General features: G+C 34.8%; 2 protein-coding genes across 2 annotated transcripts; one reads left to right on the top strand and one right to left on the bottom strand.

Moving 5' to 3' along the window:
* Nucleotides 1–1,571: 1,571 nt before the first annotated feature.
* Nucleotides 1,572–5,446, top strand: LOC109341162 (ferritin-3, chloroplastic-like). The gene is made up of 8 exons (XM_019579000.1): nucleotides 1,572–1,940; nucleotides 2,881–2,964; nucleotides 3,049–3,109; nucleotides 3,514–3,601; nucleotides 4,054–4,115; nucleotides 4,271–4,336; nucleotides 4,979–5,042; nucleotides 5,241–5,446. Exons 1-8 carry the CDS (start codon nucleotides 1,633–1,635, stop codon nucleotides 5,282–5,284), a joined length of 777 nt encoding a protein of 258 aa, XP_019434545.1. The 5' UTR covers nucleotides 1,572–1,632; the 3' UTR covers nucleotides 5,285–5,446.
* Nucleotides 5,447–6,185: 739 nt separating this feature from the next.
* Nucleotides 6,186–11,577, bottom strand: LOC109341161 (ethylene-overproduction protein 1-like). The gene is made up of 4 exons (XM_019578999.1): nucleotides 9,279–11,577; nucleotides 8,371–8,662; nucleotides 7,968–8,277; nucleotides 6,186–6,909 (listed from the first exon to the last, which is right to left on the bottom strand). Exons 1-4 carry the CDS (start codon nucleotides 11,279–11,281, stop codon nucleotides 6,680–6,682), a joined length of 2,835 nt encoding a protein of 944 aa, XP_019434544.1. The 5' UTR covers nucleotides 11,282–11,577; the 3' UTR covers nucleotides 6,186–6,679.
* Between the last annotated feature and the right edge of the window lie 253 nt (nucleotides 11,578–11,830).

Here is an 11,830-nt window from a genome sequence, read left to right on the forward strand (position 1 = left end):
CTGGGGCTACGCCGAAAGAAACGTTTTCTTTATCGGTAGGAAGGGAGTCAAACCATTGGATAGTTTCTTTGATTTCTTGTCATTTGCTAAGTGTTGTAATTGGATAATGTGTCTGTAAATTACATTGATTCTATTATAGTGAAGGAAATCTCCCAAGTCAGCCGGGAGGCCTGGATGTAGTTTGCAGTGGACAAGCAAACGAACCAGGATAAAAATTCGCGTTGGGGATTTTTCTCTCTCTCTCTCTTTACTGTTTTTAATCGATTATCTAGTATAGTAGAATTAATTGATACATTCTGTATTTGTGCTATACTGATTGATACTCTGATAAAATTTGTAAGCTCTGTTATTCGTTTCATTATCGGTTAACTGTTGTGCAATTAATCGAATCTGTCTCAGCTTACTGTTTTTGTTTTAATCGATTAAGACTGTTACGTTAATCGATTATCCCTGTTCTGTTAATCGATTAAGTCTGTTCTGTTAATCGATTATCTTCATCCTGTAATCGATTAATTAGGGGTGATTCAGCATTAAGTGTTGAGTTTCGAAAAGCGGCTATTCTAACCGCTACACCTATTCAACCCCCCTTCATAGATGTATTGTAACCACTGATACCTAAGAAGATTGTTTTCCAAGGATAGATATTTATGAGTGTGTAAGGTACAAGGGTCTCAGAGAAGAATTTTTAATTGCAACTCAAAGTATCTAATAGAAAAATCTCTTGTGTAATAAGAGTATTGGATGAAATATTCGATGGATAAGAATGTGAACCAATATAAATTTTTTATGTGTACTCTTATTCTACTCTATTCTTGTGGTTTCATATTTGTTTTAACTTGTTGATTTCTGCCTCAACATTCTGTTGCACAAACACTTTGATATCCTAGCAGAAAAATCGATCATTTCTCCCAACAACTAAGTCACTCCCTTTTAGGTATTATCTAGTACTTACACTAAGAATCAAACATTTGATATTTCTATTTGGAGATCCGATAATAACTTATATCACTAGACCAACATCTTATTAATAATGAATATAGTGTTTTAAACATAAGGAGTAATTGGATTAAATAAGTTAAACCTCATTTAATTTACTCTTAGTTTTAGAGTTCTTTAGATTTTGGCTATATATATATTTATTTTATTTCTATTTCTTCTAGGAGGTTTTTAAATTTCAAAATGTGTGGAGATCAGTTGTTCATAAACTGGTGGAGAATGTTGTTAGAAAAAAAATGGAATATAAAAAGAACACATCAATTTCTTAATATATATATTATTATTGATTGAGATACTCTTATCTTAGCGCGAGTAGCATAGCATCATTTACATTAGCGAGTGAGAGGACAGAACCGAATACATGATTGCTACGTGGATCGGATATTTCCACACACATCACGTTCACACTAGATAACCCACGAGCTCGCCACACGCCACTTTTCTAACTAAATCCTATCCCTCCACGTGTAACATGATCCAACTGTCATATACCAATCTCATAATTTTCAAATTCCCGAAATACCCCTTACCACCACTACATATATCCCCTTTGCCCTTCCTTCTTCTTCACCATTCAAACTTCAAAGTTACTTCATTTCTCTTGTTTTCTAATACTCATTTCCAATTTCTTCAGAAATGGCATTTTCTACCTCAAAAGTTTCAATCTTTAGTTCTCTTTCACCCATTGTTGGTGAAGTTCCGAAGAACATGATTTCCTTTATAACTTTTGTTCCCTCTTCTTTGCCGACCCTAAGTAAGGGTCCAGGAAGAGGGAACATGAAAATATATGCTTCAAATGTGCCAGCATCACTTACTGGTGTGATATTTGAACCATTTGTAGAGGTTAAGAAAGATGCTCTTGCTGTTCCAATAAGTCCCAATGTTTCATTGGCTCGTCAGAATTATACTGATGAGACTGAAGCTGCAATTAATGAGCAAATCAAGTAAGAAATTTTCATTTTTTTTAAAACCCCTTAACTAATTAGTTTATAAGATATGTAAATTATTAATTGGACTTTGCTAAAGAAGCATTTCAATTAGTTATTATTTAGAGTATAATATATATATAGTTTAAAGATTTCCATTTACTTGTATTACTCTTTTTCAACTTATGCACTCAGATTTTTTCCCTCTATTATTTATGGTTTTCTTAAAATCAGTGTTCATAATTGACGATATGGTACTGAAATAAAATATTATAAGTTTATTGAAAGGTTAAATATTTAATATATGAAAAATAATAAATTTATATTTCCAATATTTTATTTCCTTTTTCAACCTATGTTAAGAAAACTGAATTAACTACAGAAGGTGATTTTTTATGCAGAGGATCTCAAAATACAAAAAAAATTGTTTACACTAATAATTTGTTTGAAAATAACTAGGCAATAGTTTTATGAAAAAATATTTCAAATCATACTTGCTTTAATTAGTAAGTAGGTGTTTCAATATGAGCATATATAGTTTTAATTTCTGTTGTGCATATCCTTTTTTGGCTAAGAATCAGTATTCAGTAGCCATATATTTTGGTGCTGTCAATATGAGCATATGCAGATCTTATATTGATTTTATTATAAAGATTGAACTTTTAGTACATTAGAATTCACATGTATGCATATTATTGAAGTATTGTCTATTAATATATAAATGATGGATAAAAACTCTCATACTTTCTCTCCTTTACCTTGACAATTAGAATAATATATGATTAGTTGACATTTGTTTTAGCATAGTTACATCATATATATGTATCATATATAGCTACATCATATATATGTATCATATATAGCTACATCATAGCTTACTTTAGAAATTTTTCATTTATATTTATGGAACTCATTGCTTTTGTTCTCTTACTAAGAGCTTTTTGATGTCTCAATACAGTGTGGAATACAATGTTTCCTATGTGTACCATTCCTTGTTTGCATACTTTGACAGGGACAACATAGCTTTCAAGGGACTTGCCAAGTAACTAATACATAACCAATTTTTCATTTGTTGTTTCTTCCATTTTCAAAGAATGATGTTTCAATTTTGTTGAAAAAACTGCAGGTTCTTTAAGGAATCAAGTGAAGAAGAAAGAGACCATGCTGAAAAGTTTATAAAATATCAGGTATTTTAAATCCTTTTGGTTTATCTTTTATCAACCAACTTTTTTTAAAAGCTAAACTATTTTATAATTTATCATCTCAAATAATTGATTTTTTACCTATGTAAAGTTTTTGGACTATGATCATTGTCATGTTATTTTAAAATCCAATCATGTTTTTTACCTTAATAGCTTAAGCCATGATGTTATATTGCAGTTGTGATTGTGTTCATATTGCTTTTATTACAATTGCATTATGGAAAAGTGCCACTAATGTGATTGCACAATACTAAAATGATGCAGTTGTGGAATGCAATTTAAAACACATCGACCATTAATGTAGCTTAAACTCCTTTTGGAGAGTTGTTGTTGTTGATATTATTATCTAATAATTGACATAATAACTTATGTGACTATGATTTGTTTAGAACATTCGTGGCGGAAGAGTGATACTGCACCCCATCACAAGTCCTCCCTCAGAATTTGCCCATGCAGAAAAGGGGGATGCATTGTATGGTGAGATTTCTGTTTTCATTTCTCAACCTTCTATGTTTTCATTGCCTAAATAAACCAGACTAATCCTGGGACCAGTGTTTTAAATTACAATCTGCAATTGCAATGATGGCTGAAATATTATAGTTTTGGAAGTCTCTGCAACAGTATCACAACCACAATTGTGGCTGCATCGGCCACATTTTCCCGAAATTGCGATAAACACAATATAACAATAACCGTAATTGAAAACACTGCATGAGACTGTGGCTGTCATTTGAATACCACAGTGGCCCGTCGCGATTGAACTGATGAACTAGTTTTATGTTTTTATTTAGGGTTTATGTTTTTATTTAAAGCTTCACACATTACTGTTATGAAGTTGTGCTGTGCATTCTGATAAATCATACGCAAATGTTCAAACCATTATTAAATCTGACTTTGTTTTTCTATTTTCTTTTTATGGATCCACTCAGCTATGGAATTAGCTTTGTCTTTGGAGAAGTTGGTTAATGAGAAACTTCTGAATCTTCACAGTGTAATGCTTATTTGCCTTTAGTTTATTTGGTTATATAGTTTTTTTCTAATGAAATCACAAATTATTTTGCCTATGATTCTCAAGGCTAATAACAGATTTTATTGCTTTGCCAGTATCTTGTTGATATAATTTCCTCTGTTCTTTCATCAAAATAGGTGGCAGATAGAAACAATGATCCTCAACTGGCAGACTTCATTGAAAGTGAATTCTTGAAGGAGCAGGTAAAACTCTCCTAAATTTGATCCACTTGAACCTTTATCATAATAAGGATTCAATGAAATTCGAGATTCTTAGACCTTTAAATTATGAAAAGCCAATAAATTTAACCAACAAATTGAGTTAAGGTATCTGATTGTTCTTGAAATTGCAACTCTGTTGAGGAGTTTACTAAAACAGTATCACTGTGATCACAAGAAATATCTTGTCCTCAAGTACTCATCCTAAAATAACTGGTTACACCTAATGTATAACAATTCTCAGCACTAAAAGTGGGGCTTTGTTGAAGGTAGCTATCAATTTGAACACATATATCATTATTTGAAAAATTAGAGAATGAGCCTAGGTGTAATGATAAAGTTGTTTCCCTTGTAACTTGAAGATCATGGGTTCAAATCTTAGAAACAACAATTTCATTATTTATCCTCCTCAGACCCAACTAAGTGGGAGCGTCGTCAGTGACAGATCTAGAACCAATGGGTAGGGAGTGCAAGTTGCTCTTAATGGCCCAAAATGTATACTAATTGATTGACATGGGTGCAATTTCATATAACTAATGGTGCAAACAATATAACTACAAGTGGCTCCGCCACTGAGCATCGTGTACTAGGCTGCCATGTAACAACAGCTTGTACTCTACTTTACAGGTTGAAGCAATTAAGAAGATAGCAGAGTATGTGACTCAACTGAGATTGGTTGGAAAGGGTCATGGTATGCTTATATCCTAATCAATTAGTCCAATGAATTTTTCATTTCAATTCACTCACTATTGGTCTACTAACATTTACACATTAGCAAGTACCTATACATTACTTTGGTACCCTCTTAAGAAAAGGAGTGGAAGTTGAAAATCCAAAAGTAAAACCAGATATTCTTGAGTTCTAACAATATTTGTCTTGCTATTTGTAGGTGCCTGGCACTTTGATCAAAGACTTCTACATGGTCATGAGTAAAATGCTGCATGATCTTTCTGAATTTGTGTGTTTTTATATTTGTAGAATAGTGAAATAAGTGTTACTCCTAGGGTAATGAGATATAGGAATTATGTGTATTGTATTAGTGTAGAAGGCAAGAACTCAATATTATATGCAATAACATACGTTTGTTCCTTGCAATTATATTGTTAGAATTAAATAAATAAAAATTGGTTATTTAGGTGCAAATGGTACTGTGTGAATTGGCAAGGTTTAAACTTTTCATACAATGATATCAATCACTATAAAGGTAAATGAACCTAATGGGAGTTTTTCTCCCTGATTCAAATTGAAGGGTACCATACCTCCATTGACCTTATATCCTTAAATTATGTATAACAATTTATGTCATTTCAGTAACAATAACCAAGTTTTAGCCTCAAGAAGTGGGGATGACTACATGGATTGTACGATACTATAATATTCTATCATAAATCATGTTCATTAATAAAACACTGATTTCTAAGTATTTCCTAATCGTTTTGCTTATGATTTTTATTGATCATTCTCTGCCTCTAGAAGTTAGACTAATCTTCGCTTGATCCATTCTTTTTAGTGAAGCTTCTAATGGTTTTCTTCATACATGTACAAGTTACCTAAGATGCAATTCTACTATCTTTTTAAGATAAAAGCTACCCCAATTTTCTCTCTAATGTATTCATTTCTAGTTCTATCTTGTCTAGTATGACTACTCGTCTAACCCTATATTCTCATCTTTGCTAATCAACAATCTTAGCAGAAAGATAAAGAAAAAATGGTTTAGTTTTACATGTTCAAACAACATGCGTTGAAGTTCTAAACAATATAAATCATCCTCAAAAAATTAAAGAGAAACAAGGAAAAAGAACAGATAAATAAGCATACCAAAACTTAAATAAAAGGGTGTGGATATAGCTTCTCCTAAAAGAACTCACTCATCACAAATATAAGTTAAAGGGGTTGCCAGGAAAAATTGTTTTTATACAACAGAGAGAATTTGTGAAAAAACGTTATAACAAATGTGAATTGGCAACAATTGCTAAGCCAAAAATATAATTGTGAATATCTAAATCTTGGACTTACATAACAATTCAACTTTGTACATGTTTTGTTTAACTGATAACTCTTCAACAATCTTGATGGTGTGGCATAGTGGAGCATAGCAGCAAATACTGTCTGCATTAACCATACTCTGACAAAACCATAACTCATTACATTTATTTACAAGCTAGCCACTTGCTCCTCTACTTCCCCTTTCACTTCTAACAGATAAATAGCACTGATGATGGCTGGACCTTCATGACTGTAAACAAGTACAGGTTGGCTAGAATAGGCTTGTCCCCACACGGAAAACTCGAAAAACAAGATTATCATTTTTTTTAATCTCTGATTATCTCATTCTTGTTCTTTAATTCGCTCTTGTGCTTTTTTACAAAGGTCAAGCGTCTCGGCATGGTTAGGATCAAGACAAAGGGCTGCTTCACAGTCCCGTACAGTAGAAATATAATCACCCATTGAATCATGAAATGCTGCTCGGAGATGTAACAATTGCAGATCTGGCTTAAAACCGATGGCCCTTGTAAGCTCTGATATTGCTTCAGCTTCCTTATGATCATCCATTAAAACTGGGAGATAGAGTTTACAAGTCAGAACTTGATAAGCTTTGTGCATGCAGAGACACACATTGCACTAACAGGTTTTAAAGGTTCAACACCACACCATGATCATATTGCTCTATCAAGATGCTTAAAGCAAACAAAAGTACTTCACGCATGACCGAAGGCCAAACATCCGATGAACATAAGCATAATGGACGAATAATAAGATACATCACTAACTGTTAACCTATAATAATGTGATAGACAATGATTGTAGTTTGATAGGCATGTTATGAACAAAACCACTCTGAACTGCAATAGCAATCCCCAGCTATAATAGCCGATTTTTTTACACAGGTCTTGCACACATGATGCTCATTCCCAGTTTATAAGTGTGCAAGGCCTATGTGTCATTTTCGACAACCCTTTACACTGTATCATGATGTTTCTATGAGTGTAAGCAGAGATGAAATGAGGAAAGGAAAAGAGAGAATATAGAAGAGAAAGTGTAGATGAGGGAGAAGAGAGTGGTCAATGTCACTCTTGAATATTATTGAGAAAATGAAAGTTGCAAGAGAAAGAAGCATACCTCTATTTATAGAGGTGAGTTAGCTTCTCTAGAAAGCTAGTGGTTAATTTTAATAACTAACTCTACAATTACAAAAGTACAGTAAACACTAATCTCTAATATGGAGCCTGTGTAATCAATAACTAAAGTTCATACAAATACACTGTTCAGAAAGGAAACTTCAATCACATGCTTCTAACTAGTTTCAAACAATGGAGATCGGTTATATAACCATGCAAATGAAGAAAGTTGAAGGATAAGGCTCACACGGTTAAACTTACCAGGTAAATTAAAATAAATCTGTCAAAAATCAGTTACTACTATTATTTTGAAGGAAAATTAAAAAAATCTGTCAAATTGTCAATGAAGTTATTGTGACAACCCAGCACAAAGGAGAATGCCATCATCAAATATTGTGCATCTATAATTAACAGTAACAAAACAATCATAACTATAACAAATGCCACAACAATAATTGAAACAGAAAATTGGTTTACAGTTACCATATGTGACTCACCTGCTGCCCTATATCTGTAAGGATAAGTCCTTAGAGGATCCAACCACGTTGCCATACTAAGATCACTCTTGGCCATGTCACGATCACAATATTCCGAACGTTTCTCATAAGCTGACGCATTACTCCGGGCCTTTTTAATTAGCTTTGTCATCTCATCATATGCTGCTTTGCGATGATTTTTAAGATGATATACACGTGCCAACCCCTGATGTGCCCGTGTGTGCTTAATGTTGAGTGCATTCATATAGCAGTCAGCCGCAAGGTCCAGCTTATCACAATCTACATAGACACTCCCTAGATTATTTAGTGCCTGCAATGTGAAGGAATGACAAAAAAATAAATACATTACTGAAGCACTTAAATCAAGCTAACATGTTCGATCCGGAAAAAATAAAACACTCACTTGCCCTTTCCGGAGACCATCTGAAGGGCATCCAAGAGCTTGCTCCAAGAGATGGATCACATACTTTGAAGATTCTGAATCAAGAACTGAGTCAGCTAAGGCATAAGCTTTGAGAAAGTAAGCTTCAAATGATCTTTGAATAGAAATGGACTCCTCAGCCTTCACTAGTGCCTCTTCACGATGACCAGTGTCATACAATATCCATCCTTCATAGACAAGCCTTTCATGGTCAGAAGTAGAATGGTTTCTTGCCAGACGCAAACTACGCATGGCTGCCTTTTGAGAATTTAACCTAAAAGATTCAAGAACAACACACACTATTAATCAAGATTCAATACTCATTTAAAATAAAATAAAAAGAAATAGAGAGAATGTAGATAGCCAAAACTCTTAAACAATTAAGACAGAATTAGTCCTTAGTAATTAACTCACTCATAACCAGTCTTTCAAAGTAGATAGTAGCATCCTCCATGGCCGTGAAGATTAACTACAAGTATATGGTCTGTTTTAAAGCTTATGACACCATAAAAATAAAAAAATAACTACATAAAATGTGGGTGGTTATATGAATATAAGTATTAAATACTTAAGAACTACTCAAATGCTTCTCCCGGCAATGCACACCACAAAAATGTATTATGGTTTACATCCATTACTTTGTCCTAGTTTGCTTTGATGGGTGAACATGCAACAATTTCCTCTAACTTCAACATAGCACAATGTGACAAAACTACAGTTAGCAGAGCCATAACTTCCATGCAGAAATAATCAGTTAAAAATTAAAAGAACAATAGAACATTTGTAGCGATATATCACTTTCCTGAGTCCTCACTAACAATTCCATTCACAGAGATTTCTTGCGAGAGAGAAATAAGTTGTAACTGAATTAGTGTAGAGATTACACTAACCTTAACAGGAGAAGAGATTGTCGAAACCGTAAAAGACTTTTCCCGGGGTCATTTGCTAACATCTGATGTACAACAGCCAGAGAACCAATATCATCAACAGAGGACCATCGCTCATACAATTGCATCCAGCAATCAGCCTGACTCCACTGTTGAACAGCAGGGTAAAGTAGTTCTACCAAGTGGTCACTGTGCATGTTCCCATAGAACATCATATAATTTGGATCCAATGTCAAAATTGCACGGACATCTCGGAGGGCTCCTTCATAATCCTCCATGGCAATCAAGAACCAAGCTCGCAATTCAAGACAGTCTGGAGAAACCTTGAAACAAATTATTTTACTGATTTCTGCAATTGCAGGTCCAATCTTGTTATCATCCAACAAAGAAACCGCCCGGTATTTATAAGGATAGGAAAGAGTTGGATCTAATTCAGTTGCAGAGATCAAGTCCATCATTTTCTCCTTCCCAGCACAATACAAAGACCTTTCCTGATACATCCAGCCAACTGGTTTATAATCAGAAATAAGGGAGTTCATCATCTTGTATGCTGAATAAGTGTGACCGCGCTTATATTTGGCCCTCGCGATACCCAATGACGAATAAATATGCCCTGCCTCCACTGCTGCCTCAAACCAATGTTGTGCATCCTTGTATTCTTTTCTCTCGAGCATAACAACACCTAATAGGTGATATGCAAGCTGCTTCTCCCAACCATCCGTCGAACACTCTACTAACCTTTCCAATAGCATCACAGTTGTGTTAGATCTCATCTCTTCTTCCATTGCAATCTGACTTAGAAAATAATACAACACAAATGACGCATGCCCCGCCAAAGCCAGCCTATCCCTACCCTCTGGACTACAAAATAGTTTCGTAACACCCGAACAATGCATCGAACTGGGAAGCTCCCTAAGAACCACCTGCAAGCAAGCTGCCACGAGCAAGTAAGCTCTCTCTTCCAGTCCATACTCAACAAGCAACACGGCATTCTCCAAGTCACAAATCAAAGACGCCAAATACGCATCGCAAGCAGACTTCATCTCCTCGCAACAAAATCGGTTCGCCAACGAAAGCAACTCAAGAACAAGGTTTGGTTCAAATTGATCCAGCTTTTTAGTCCTGCTAAATATATCAGCAGCCCTCATTACCTCAGCAGAAAAACCAGTTCGTGAGAAATTAATCTTCTCCCTCCATGACTCCACGAATCCACCATACAACATTGTCTTAAAAGGCCTCGAAAGCGATGCCATATTGAATCTCCTACATCTAATCTCATTTTCACCAATACAAAAAGACATGTCACCATTCTCCTCCTCCAATGAGGTAGAACATTCCTCAACTTCGTCATCATCATCAACCACCATTAAATTACGAGAACACATACACGAATCATAAACCGATTCAGGATCATACCCCGGAACCAAGCTAGCCTTAACACATTCAAGGTTTCTTCCACAACAATCCATCGAAGACAAGCCTAAAAGCTCATCCTCCCTCCTCTCATACCTCAACCACGACGCAACCACAATCTTCATATGCACATCCACAGCATGCTGCCGCATCAACCGGAGGCTCTGGCGAAACAATTTATGATCCCCCAAGCCACGAAACACAGCACATTGCTCAAGAAACATCCCAGATTTCTCAAACTGAGGACAATCCTCAATACGCCGATAAACATCAGCGAGTCTTTCAACAAAATCAATAGGTATAAACGAAGGTTCAATCTTCGGTTCTAGAATCTCCTTAACAGGAAGACCATAAGGGAGAAAGGTACCTTCAGCGGTTACAACAGTATCAGGGAGATTCGATAGTTGAATGCTATGAACCGATTTGGTACGAAGTGTTTGAGATTTGATATGATCGTGGATATGCTGTAGGAGCTTATCTCCGACGCCGCCGCAACCGGCGGTGGCGGCGGTGTTGAGAGAATAAAGTTGAGTTCCTTTGCATCCATCAATTATCTTTAAGCTTCGCATTGTGGCTAAGATATTATGCTGCATCTTCTCCAGTTTCGGTTTCGGTTTAATTTTGAGTTCAATTTCTGTTTGAAAATAAAAAGTTGGAGAATCTAAGGTGAAGACATGAAAAGAATGATGATGTTTTTTGTTTGTTTGGTTGGTCGTGTAAGAACGGTTGGAAACTCAGGTTTTGAATATTTTTTTGATTGGTTTGGGGAATTTGAGGTTTTGTTTGTTTGTTTTGATCAGAGAAAATGGAGGAAAAGAAAAGAGGGGGAAGGAAATGGAAGAAGAATGGTAATGGATGGAGGAGAGGGAGTTGGTCGTTGAATTGAAACGGTCACTCTCTCTTTTGGTTTTCTATCTACTTTTGATGTTCTGTCTAAATATGAATTGTTTTCACTTTTTTCCAATGGTTTTGGAATTGTATTTAATAAATTTACAGAATTGTGATTGCCTTTATTTCTTTAATAATTGCCTTTTATTTTCATCTGGTGGATATAGACAATTGGAGAGAATAATATTTATTACGCTTAATTACATTGATATTTCCTAATATTTAATCAAAATAGATCATTCCTCCATTTTTAT

The sequence above is a fragment of the Lupinus angustifolius genome, unplaced genomic scaffold (assembly GCF_001865875.1).
Source record: "Lupinus angustifolius cultivar Tanjil unplaced genomic scaffold, LupAngTanjil_v1.0 Scaffold_382, whole genome shotgun sequence".
NCBI classification, from domain to species: domain Eukaryota; kingdom Viridiplantae; phylum Streptophyta; class Magnoliopsida; order Fabales; family Fabaceae; genus Lupinus; species Lupinus angustifolius.